At 45.1% G+C, this 11804-nt stretch overlaps 1 protein-coding gene across 1 annotated transcript in view; it reads left to right on the forward strand.

Moving 5' to 3' along the window:
• The window catches only part of LOC104164108 (spectrin beta chain, non-erythrocytic 1-like), a 44991-nt gene extending 33687 nt beyond the window's left edge, over window positions 1-11304 (forward strand). The window contains exons 2-3 of the mRNA XM_009703338.1: window positions 5798-5949; window positions 11095-11304. Of these exons, the coding sequence (XP_009701640.1) occupies window positions 5798-5949; window positions 11095-11304 (362 nt within the window). The remainder of the gene's footprint in view (window positions 1-5797; window positions 5950-11094) is intronic.
• Window positions 11305-11804: the final 500 nt, after the last annotated feature.

Raw genomic sequence — 11804 nt, forward strand, 5'->3', positions numbered from 1 at the left:
GGGCGCACGCTGGCTGTGTTTGTTGCTATAGTGAAAAAATAATAGTTTTGAGCTGGAAAAATTACTTTCAGCATGGAAATCGAAAAAGATGTAAACCTGCAGGAGGCAGAGCATTTGGAGTTAGGGTTTAAAACTCATCCTTAACGTGTCTTACTGGAGGTGTTACAGGGATCCAAAAACATTGATCATGCACAGAGCAAGCTGCACGCCGGCTGGGCTCGGCAGGGAGGATTTCGGGGTCTCTGACGGCTGGGCTGTCCCAAGGCGACTGCGCACGCACCGAGCACCCGGCCACGGTCCTGGACACTCGGTGCTCCTTTCACCTTTCCTTTTGTGCTCTAGTTTCTCTCTTTCCTTCAGTAGCATTTCAGCTCCTTTACAAGCACCCCCTTTGCTGCTTACCTGATCGGCTGCGGAGACCTTTGCCATCCAGGGGCTGGCAGGAGCTGTTGCACGCTGAGGATCATTTTACCTGTGCTGGGCTGGCAGCGGTGTACGCCAAACATATTTGCCATTCAGTTTAAAACAGATTCAAGGTCAGTTTGTTGAAAATGTGGTTTGACCGGTATGGAAGGGAGCAGATCGTCCTCAAGGTGTTTTAGAAACAGGCAACTGCACAGGTGGCTTTTGCCACAGTAGCAGTTAGTGCTGTGGTTCTGCACAGGGACAGGGGCTGATAACGCTTTCTGGCATGTGGGAGTAGCAAAGGGGTCATGGGGGCCCACATTTCTCTCAGCTGGCTCCCACAGCCATGTGTTTTCCAGGGCAGTTATTAAGACAAATTCACCATTATTCTGGCACAGCCTTATTGAGTTCAGTCAGCGGAGCTGAGCGTGTGACAGAGGGAGGATGGTGTGTGCGACCGACGCTCTGGTCTTTCAGAAAGTTGACTACGTTTTTGTCAGGATTTTTTCTCATCAAATTAGAAGAGGAACAAGTGGCTCTGCTCAAGTGGGGAAGGGGCTAGATGCCTCCTTATGATCCTGTCCAGCCCTAGTTTATATGAATTTCAGTGCACAAACTCCAGTTTATTTACTAAACTCCTAAACAAAGTCAGTCCTTGATTTATCACAATCACAGAGCTGGAGTTTGCAAGCCACTGTATGCTAGTAGTATTGTCATGGGGGTTTCCGCATAAAGGAAATTTCCTTCCCAGTGTTGCTTCAAGATAAGTTGGATTCTCTATTATCGATACTGCTGTTAGAGCAGCTTCCGTTTTCCTGCTGTGCATGTTTTGCATCTTGCGCTTTTCTCTTTACCCTTGGGAAACAAATGTTTTCACAAGCTGTAGGACACTTGGAGCTCCACCCATATCCTCTCATTTTAATTAATCTTTAAAATCTAAAACTCTGTTTTTGAAAGTATGAAGGACATTTGTCAAAGTGATCACATGAGATTCATAAATAGCACTTCAGGGTCCGTCGCTGATGTTAAATCCCTGGTGTCATCACTCATGGATGCAGCTGGCCCTTAGCGTGTAGGTTTTTACACAGCACTGCATGCTAAAAGCATCATAGTTGTGTTATGTGCTTAGCTGAATTGTCAGAGCTGTAAGTACCACTTTTCTGTATGTGTGCTTCTTTCTCTGAAATGTATAACCAAAATTAATTGGTTTTAATTCTGTGCGTGTTTTAACCTGAAACCCCCGAGCAGAAAAATAACAGTTTATCAGTTTGAAAGGGTTGGTAAAAGCGTTGCAAAAACCTGCACTCATTGTGAAACACCATGTAGAAATAATCAGGAGAGGTTTTAACATGATCAACGCCAGTCACACAACTTTCAAAACAGGCTTGTTTTGCATTCCCACGTTGTGGGAGTAGAACAGGAGCGAAGCGATGCGGGGGTAAGAACGGCAGTGCCTTCTCCCTTCTGGTGTTTCTGTCGCTAACAGCGTCAGTGGGGAATTAGAGAGCTGCACTTCGCCTCTGCCAAGTGCATGATGAAGAGTGGCCTTCCTGGGTGACCGGCCCATTAGGAGACTGAAAGAGCTGCTGTGTCTCTCTGGGGGCATTTTTGTGAGATAAGTTGCCAGTTGTCCCTAAAAGCTGGCAGTGGGTAGGTGGGGGCCTGGCGCTCGTGTGGTGCCACAGGGTTTTCCCACGGGGCTGCAGACTGCACCCAGGGATTTCTCTGCTTTTGGCCATTCTTGCTGTGAATCAGAGAGGAGGAGGCGAGACGGGAAGAAAACAAAAAGCCATTAATGGCTGCAGCAGTGAGGTTTGCTCAAACACATGTGAAAAGCCAATGGTAGGCTCAGCGTGTGGAGTTAGCGCTGAAACCATCGCAGCTGTAGTCTCAGTACAGTAGAGATTTGCACACTATTTTTATCCAGTAGGGCGAGCAGGGAGGAGGACGATGCCGCAGAGGATGGGTGGGGATCAGGTGAGAGGAGCACAGACGAGAGCAAGCGTGGGGTGGGTGCGGAGGTGAGGAGCCAGAAAAACCAACTGAGCCCTTCAACCTCTCGCTGTCAACAGGAAATTGAGGACAACAGAGAGCAAGACAGAGGAAACGGGAAGGCAGAAGGGGAGAGGCAGCAACTGCCTTTGAACTAGGCTGAAGAAAACACGCGTAACGGCACCAAGCGTCAGCTACCGAAGCACGCAGGCCCTCCAGCTAGACTGGGAGAGCCTGGGGGCTGTGTTCCCATCCTCTCCCTCACTGATAATTCAGTGCAGCTAAGGATGCTGAGGCAATACGGAAGAAAAGGACTCACTGGAACTTTCTCAGGGTTTTTTTTCCCTGAGTCCCCACTGCCTGAAGAATGTACTTGCGTATTCTCTTTTGGGGCCACCGGTCATGCTGGGGTGCAGAAACCTTTTGGGGAAAGTGACCCCTGGGCCACGTCGGTGCTGTCTGCAGGAGGGACCCATCTTCCCCCCCCAAAAGGGCTGCCTGGAGCCGGCTGATCTGTTGATTTCCTTTGACTTGCTTTCAACCACAGAAGATCCTAAGCCAGTGTCAATTGTTACAACAGCACTAAAGTTTTCACAACCTGACTTGGCATATCACTGTATTTCCCACACCATGTCTTTAACCTGTTGAAAATTAGGCTCTGACCCTTCATCTTCTTTTGCTAAACCTATATGGGTGTTCTTTGCCCACACGTTACTTTTACTGTGATCCCAGAGTGGGAGGATTGTTGATAACCGTGACTTTTGACCAAAGATTTTTTTAATGGATGGCTTCATGATGATACTTGATAGCTTTTTTGTTTTACATAATATTTTCTATATCCGACTCTATTTTTAGGATCCCATACATCTGCATTTCTCTTTGGAATGAATGTAACCACAGGGATCTCTCAATGTTGTGCTTCTGTATAGAGACTACAGTGATTAAATAAACAAACTTGCTGAGCTGTTTTGGGGCTTGTTTAAGCTGGTGAAGGGAGATGTGGTAATTTCTGTTGGAATTTTCTTTTAAAAGTACCAACTATTGCAAGGTTTTTCTTCTGTGACTCATTTAAAAAAATACTTCAACTAAAAGCATGGATTTCTGGACAAGCAGATACAGCATTCCCAGGAGCTTACTATAAATAGTTCATGAAATATATATATAAGGTTAGTAGACGCTATATTTAAATCGTTACTTGGATAGACAACTATTTCCACGAGTCAGATGCATTGGGTTTTTTCTTCTTTGATCCAAGATTGAACCAGCTATGTTTTAATGCCACTGGTACGAATTGCAGCATGGATAGGAGATGCTGCAGCTCTTGACTGCAAAGATAACAATTCTTTGTCTAGTGTTGCCTTGCCACGACAAGGTTGGGGCTTTCTAACCAGCTGGCCCTTTTCCTTGTGCACTCTTTGCCCGGTGCTTATTAACGACGTGCAGCGGAGCCCGGTGCTGCTGATGCTGTGATGTTCTGGCAGTAAAGGGCCCGTGCGTCACGTGGCGTCGGCGGGGTCCGGGGCAGAGCGAGGGGCTGAGGTTTGGGCAGCTGCGGGGGGGCAGGCACTGCTGCTTTTGAGAAACTGCTGTTGGCTCCTCTCTGCACTGGAAAGCAAACTGCGGTTATTGCTAATTTCCTGTTCTCTTCCTATATCGTAGCGATCCTCTGCTTCATACAGAGTGAGGACAAACAAGACTAATGCAAACTGTCAATTCATTGAAAGCATATGACCGTTTTATCACAAACCCCACCTTCTACATCTTTCCAAGCCCCATTTTTTAATTTCACGCCTTATAGGTAGGTAAAAGCTGTTACAAATGGGACAGCTTCAGTGCATTAGCTTCGGTCGTGTCCTACCACATGGGCAGGACAGAAATATATGGGAGGAACTGAAATCTTAGGGTGGGGTTTATGTCAGTGGGCAAACCGCCACCAAAGTGCTGGTCTGCTCTCCCACTTCTTGTCAGATTCCTCCTCCTTACCACCATTCTGCTACATGATTTCTTTTTTTTCTGTCTTTTTTTCATTTACTTGTTTCCGAACTTCCTATCCTTGTCAGCCTCAGCTTCTTTATCATTCCTTGTCACAGAGATCAGGCTTTTGCTGCTGTCCCCGAGGTCCGGCGGGTGTGGAGGCTGTAACTGGTTATGAACGTGCTGGGATCATGCCCCCGCCACGCTGTGCTACCAGGAAGGGGACACATCCTTCGTTTTGAAGGACAGCATCCGCTGAAACCCTGGGTAGTCAGATACAAACTCTGCGTTGATCTGCACCATCATTAATGTGTTCTGTGTTTCAAGCAACGTTCTTGGAGTTTTCAGAGCTGGACATGTTACATTTTGGTTTAGGATTTGCCGGTCTTCATGTCCTGTTTCTGAACATACCAACAACTTTAAAGAGACCGATGGGAGGCTTAGATGCTCAGCTGCGTGGAAAAGCAGACCGCTTTCATTCGTATGTCTAATTATGGACTTTGGAGTCCAAGTTTGAGCACCTGCGTTTTGACAAATTTGGTCTGTAGTCGTTCCCAGCTCAGTGAAATGACTTTTTGCTAACAAGGAAGGGCTTCATCCAAAGCCCTTGGCAAAAGAATTTGACCACAAAGATGTATAATACTTTCTGTCTGAGAGTTCTCAGCTTGGCGGATAGCTGTTTAGGAGTTTCTGAATTAATGTGGACTGTAGTGAGCCTGTGCATTAAGAGAGCTCTTGTAGCCACTGTTTTTGTGTATAAACAGTTGTGAAAGAGTCTGGGAAGGGAAGGTGGAAAGAACCTGTTTTTCTATGGCTTTAAATAAATGCAAATCTACTTCAAACATGCAGTTATGGAAAAGTTCATCTTGACATTGTGTAAACACAGTTACAAATGTTGAATCTGCAAATAAATATTGTAATAAGATGCAGAAAAAGTAAACGGGAAGCTTTGGTTTCTTTTGTACCTATCTTAATCCAAAGTGACTTCTGGTATTTCAGGAGATCTGTTGTGGATTTGTGTGGGTATTCAAGAGCAGAAGTTGGCTGATTCTTCTGGAGGTGGAAGATAACTCTTGATCAAATTACTGGACAGTTTGATGAGTCCAAAGGGGCTTTTACATTGTAGCTCTACAACAGACCTCTTTACACCTTGAGAAAGCTGCTTATCTGAGCAGCAAGTAACTGCAGTCTATAGTTCAGACTTATTCCATAGATAGTAACTCAGTAAAATTGCCACTGACGTTAGAAAATGGCATAAAATAGGAAGAAAGGTGGATTTTCAGTGAAAAGTCCCAATTTCTTCAATGGTTCTGCTAAGACAAGCCATACCTTTCATTTATTATTAGACATGTTTGAACATCACATTTTCATGTAGGTACATGAACTGTGGTTTATTTTGAGTAACGTTGTGTTGTTTTCCTAACAGATGAACGTGAGGCAGTTCAGAAGAAGACTTTCACTAAGTGGGTTAATTCCCACTTGGCACGCGTATCATGCAGAATTACAGATTTGTACACTGACCTTCGCGATGGAAGGATGCTCATCAAACTTCTGGAAGTTCTTTCAGGAGAGAGACTTGTAAGTGTTTATTAGTATTCATTGTGGGGTTTTTATTTTGGTTTTGGGTGGTTTCTTGGTGAATCCTTGGCTCAACTGAAGTGCAGCAAAACTGAGGACGGAGGATTCAGCACCGCAAATGCCTTTTTACGCATTAAAGAAAAAAAAAAGTAATCTATTGCTTCAGCTGGCTCCAGACACCATTAAAATATCTTCCTGTTGGTTTCAGTAGGAATCAAAGGAAGGCTTCTTCAAAGGTTCCTTGCTGGTGAGATGCCGAGTGCTTCCAGCAGCATGCTCCTTGCTGCTGAATCTCACAGGCACAGAGCACTACATATTCTCTGGCCCCTTGGACCGTCTCGGTAACGGTGAATTAGATGTGCTGAGGAACATTCCCGGGCACTGTGGCCAGCTGGCCGGTATCTGTGCTAGTAAACACAGCCGGCGGATGCAGGTGGCTGCGTGCAGGCTGCCTGCCGACCCCAGGCCTGGAACATCCCTGCTCCCTTCCCTGGAGCATGCTGGGGGGTTGTGGAGGACAGCTGGTTGGAGAAGGCCAAGTCCACCCTGGGAAACCTTGCAGCAGTTTTAGCTGTGGTGTTAATTGCACCCCACTGCTCAGGAATGCTCCTGGACGTACTTGATTTTACTAGGATAGATAAGACTTGGATTTTCTTTGGTTAGGGGAATGTCTAAAATGAATTTAAATACATGGGTCAAATTCTTTCTTTGAGTATGCCAAGAGAGCCCCCTCGATACCAGCACAAGGGAGTGGTGAGTAAGAAAATCCCTGTAGTGAGAAATGCTGCTGCACGAGAGGAAGACTGGGTGTCAGGAAATGGCTGGGTATCGGTTTTTCCTTCAGTTCCTTAGATGATGGCTATGCTCTTAACTACCTAATTTAAAGCAATCTTTTCAAAGAAATACGGGTCTTTAGCTAAGACCTAAGGCTACATGAGGATGCGACTGTGTAATCGCTTGTCATCAAGCACTCCTATTAGTGGAAGCTCCATGGCTTAAGACTCTGGTTAATGACTCGAACATATGGTCCACAGTGTAGTGTCTGTGCAATAAGGCAAGCGAGGGAGCTTTCTAAATGCATCTGTGAGGGTAAGGAGACTCTGGTGCACGTAGAAGTACCCTGTGTGGATGGAGGTAACTGATCTCAATGTCTGTCAGCTACAGTTTGCTCAAAACATGTTTCTCTCTATGCCAGATCATTTACTTCAGTAAGGTACTAGGTTTGACATGTTTGCTGCAGGTAGCAGATGTTATTCATACAGGAATAACCGAGACCAACATTCCCTGTTATTTGAGGATTCACACAGCAACCGTGCCACCTCTGTTTAAATCTTCGTATCTGCCTGCCAAGATTTAATTTTCAGTGTCAAATAGCGGTGAGGCTCAGACCAGCCGTGTGACTCTTGCTGCGTGATTCATTTACATTTTTCACTCCAGGTTTTGAAAAATGCAAACAGACCTTACGCAGCTGTTCGGGTGGGGAGGGTGCAGGAACCACCCGGTGAGAATGCTGGATCTGCACTTGCATCATCGTTTGCGTATTGCATTGGCAGCTACCTGCACCACCACAAATCGTTTCTGTAGCTTCGTTATCTCAGGATGGAGGACAGCAGTCTCTGTTTGAACAGTACATTCCACCACACCTTCCTCTGCAAACAAGAGTACAGATAACGCAATACACTAAACCTTGAGACAATTACACACGCCAAAAATATTCCAGGAGGATTGGCACGTAGCATCCACTTGCTGATGTTCTCCAGCCATTTGGAATTTATTTTAGCTGGTATTGATTAGGGTCTGACATCTCCAGTATCCTGCACAGAAAGCTTAAAATCAAGACAAGAAGCATCAAAGGGTAAGAAAGCAATAAACAAATGCAGAAACTAGCCTAGATAATTGCTTTAGTATGGTGTGTTTACTGATGCAGTAGAACAAACAGGAATTGTTTCCTCACTTTTGAAACTGGGATCCAGAGTCTGGAAGTAGAGCCATATGCCTGTGGAGCAGAATCTGGGATTTCGGACGCTAATCAGGGAAGCAGCACGGCTCTTTGCCCTCTGTAAGACCTCCAGCCTCATTTGCACAAACCCTGCATTTTTCAAAAGCTATTGTGAATTTTAATCATGAAAACTCAGAGTCCTTGAAGCTGTGTTGGAGAAACTCAAAATGAGAGCGTCCAATAAGGGCAACATCTACATCTTCCTGTCTTTGCTCAGCTTGATTCCCTATTCTAGTGTTTAGTCCAGACCTTAATACGTAAGGTCTTCTATACAGCACAGTATTTGGAAAGAAATTGATAGCATGCAATAGTCTCACTGAGCAAAGTGGAAAAGAATCCAGCCAGTATGAAAAGACAGTTGTAATTTTGTTTGTGCACACTGGTAACCAGCTTCTCCCAAACAGAGAAATAAATCTGAGAATTGTTTTCAGCGTAAGATCAAGCATTTAGCTTAGTTTTTTCCATAATTATATAAAGGATGAGTAAATTCCTTACAATTCCTGGATTATCAAAGGTCAAACTTTTTAAGCACATTGTCTGTAGTGAGTTCTGTCACATTTTTGTTGGAAAAGGGAATATTTTTGATGTAAAATGAATTTTCCTGATAATGTGCATGTGAAGACTCTGAGTTTAGGTAAATACAATAAACGATGCGTTCAGCATGCTTGCTTTCCCTCTGGTTAATATCTGGATCTGTGTTAGCCCAGTAAATGTGAAAGTTATGTCTCACTATGTCTCATCTTCGGGCTGTGCGGGAGGAGAGTGTGGCAAGCGCAGCCACACCTTGTACAAACCGGACTCGGACGCCTCTTCCTCTTTTTGTTGCAGTACGGCCTGCCTGTGGGGAGGGACGGAAAAACTGAACCTTCTGTCTCTTCTCGGGGTGCCCGACAGTTTTTTTGACTGGTGGCACTATCATTCTTGTCCATGTGGAAATGTGAAATGTCTTCTGGGACCGTTAATAAATCATAGTTTGGACAGCCCTAGATGACACTGCTAATAAGCTGTTACAGCCCCAATAGGGAACTTTTGAGCCAGAAAGTGCACTTAGTGCTGGAGCACTAGAAAAATATGTCAGCCTGCTCCTGCTCTTACAGGGAGCAATGTCCCGTCCAGGTTTACTGTGTGTGCTCTGCTGCTTCATGTACAGGCATTGTGTTTGTGGGAGAAAAAATCCTACCAATAACCTGAAGGTTATTTTTCCTGGATTCTTAATTGGAGAGTATGTTGTCGTACGGAGTGTGGGTGGGAGCGGGCGGTCTCAGGAACTAAATAAAACATCTACTGTAAATAGCATTGGCTCTGTCACCTTGGTGCTGGAGTTTCTGAGAGCAGAAAAAGAGCTTTTAAAACCATTTTCTGCTCAGTAACTGGAGGCATTAGAGGCAGTGGAATTAATGCTTGGGTAAGTGAGAAGGGCTGCATTAAGGCAGAGGGGACGGATTCGGGTCTGCCACTGCTGCTGAGAAATGGCCGCAGTCCCAGTCATTCCTGTGTTTTGGGAACGCCACCGTAAAAGCGAGCACACGGTGTGAAGCTGATCTCAAGCACTCAGGTGTGGCAATGGGCTGGGAGCTGCGGGGTGCAGCCTCACCCCCACCTTCATCCCCCGGCTGGGCGCTCCCTCTCCCGCCCTAGGAACAGCCTTCCTACCTGTATTTTGCAAGATTAAATGAAACCTGTGGTCCAGCTTACCACACTCCTGGGTGACTGATGGTACCAGCACAAGGATGGATCCCGGATTGTCCCTGCTGATAGCGAGGGATCTCCCGTTGGTTTCAGCCAACCTCAGTCTTGCTCCCACTCACCTGATGGCTCTTCACCCTATACTGGCAGCGCTTGGGGTGTATGGTCTGCGCATAGGGTGTCCATGCAATTTGTGCCTCTTCGGAGGGACTTTCATACCCAAAAGCAGTGGCACGTTCCTGGAAATTTTCACCCTTGCTGGGAGTTGTGGGTTGACTTTCTCTGCATCGTTACCTGGCCTCTGGAGGAGAACGGGGCTAACGGAAAGCTGAAGTGAAACCAGTGACCTCAGGGGTTGATGTGTCCTGAAGAACATCTTTCTGGCAAGCGTTTCATCTTTATGATACGCTGTTATACAAGCTGCTGTTTCTGTGGCTCTGGCTGAATGCAGTCTGAGGCGACGATTTTGCCTGAGCTATTTCCATGGCCAGTTAATTACGTTCACTGCAGAAAACAAGGAAGTTACATCAATTAGTAGTTTGGCTGAGTACCTTTGGTGACATCTGAGTGAGCACTGAACAGGCTGTTCAGCTGTAATCCTTATCTGCAGAACAAAGTTGCTTGAATTTTATTCAGTTTTACAGCAGACTTCTACATGCTGTTAATATATTCATGGCTTCTTTCATTTGCACTGGGCCTTCAGAAGACTGTGTTACTTTGGTGTGGCTGATTTTTTGATTTTTTTTTTTTTTCTTTCTTCTCCTATGAAGAAATTGTTTAGAATAAATCTGTTATTTTCATACTATTTGTCCTACTTCAACTGACAAAAAAAAAACCCAATGACATTTCTTTCTCAAGTTTTATTGAGTAGCTTATGGTCCGAACCTGAGCTGCCTTTTTGGAGAGTGTGTATCTGTATTTACAGATAACTCCCTGGAGCATTCGTTACCGATTCCCTCTATTGCATGCGTATGCCAGTTATCAGTTGGTTTCATATCTTTATCTTTGCAGAATCTTCTTTTTAAGTGTGGAGGAACTTGTACTGGAGAAAAAAAAGCATCTTGGGAAAATGTAACAGGTGTGGCATGAACCTAACAAAATAATTTATCTTTCAGCTAGTGAATGAATATACTAGACAGAAAAAATAAAGGAAGTAAGCAGACAAAATACTTCGAAAGGCAAATGAAATTGGCCCCCGGTGTGTGCAACTCAGGTCTAGGATGTTGGCATTTCCACCGCAGGTTTGACCCGTGCTACCGTTATCATTGTGTAAATGCACTGTAAGATGCAAGGAGTGGTTTTGTCTGTTGAATTTGAAGAACAAATGCATACAGTATTGCTGACTGGGAGTGGACAATGTGGTGACTCGCCTGCCTGGACTGAAGAATTCAGCAGCATTGTTTTTTTATTTCCTCCTGTCTACAGTAATACATGTTTTTCTTCTCCCTTTTACCTTCTAGCCTAAACCAACTAAAGGAAGGATGCGCATCCATTGCCTGGAGAATGTTGATAAAGCCCTCCAGTTCCTGAAAGAGCAGAGAGTGCACCTAGAAAACATGGGGTCTCATGATATCGTGGATGGGAATCACAGGCTGACACTTGGCCTTATTTGGACTATTATCCTGAGATTCCAGGTAAAGATGTATACGTACACAGATACACAGTTTTAAGTTTTCTGCACTTGTTTGTAATATACTTCATTGCACTTTTTAAGAGCGGAGTGCTCCCAGGCCCTCCGAGATGATGGGAGTAAGAAGTGCTTGGCGTCTGGCAGGACCTGCTCCAGAGCTAAGGGGAGAGGAGAAATTAGTCTTCATGGGGCTGCTGATCTATAAGAGCAGCCAATGGGAGTTTCCTGTGTGGCGAGTCATACGGTTTTATTTTTAAATTACTAATAAATATGACGCTCCAGTCATAGACTTATACGCTTTTGCAGACCTAGGAGGAAATGCTACCCTCAGCGGTTCTGCACCTCTGTGGTGATTGCCGTTAACCTGGCTGACTTTGCACTGAAGCGGTTTACGGGTGCCCGCAGGAGTTGTTTCGGTGTCCCAGCTGAAGGCTGAGATTTCTTGTTTTCCAGCAAGTTGCACCCTGGTCTTTGCCCTCAGTTAAAAAAGGCTGGAAAGTCCTTTTGCAGAAAGGATAACAAATTTGTATAATAAATATA

Source organism: Cariama cristata, unplaced genomic scaffold (genome assembly GCF_000690535.1).
Source record: "Cariama cristata isolate BGI_N322 unplaced genomic scaffold, ASM69053v1 scaffold7957, whole genome shotgun sequence".
In the NCBI taxonomy this organism is placed as follows: domain Eukaryota; kingdom Metazoa; phylum Chordata; class Aves; order Cariamiformes; family Cariamidae; genus Cariama; species Cariama cristata.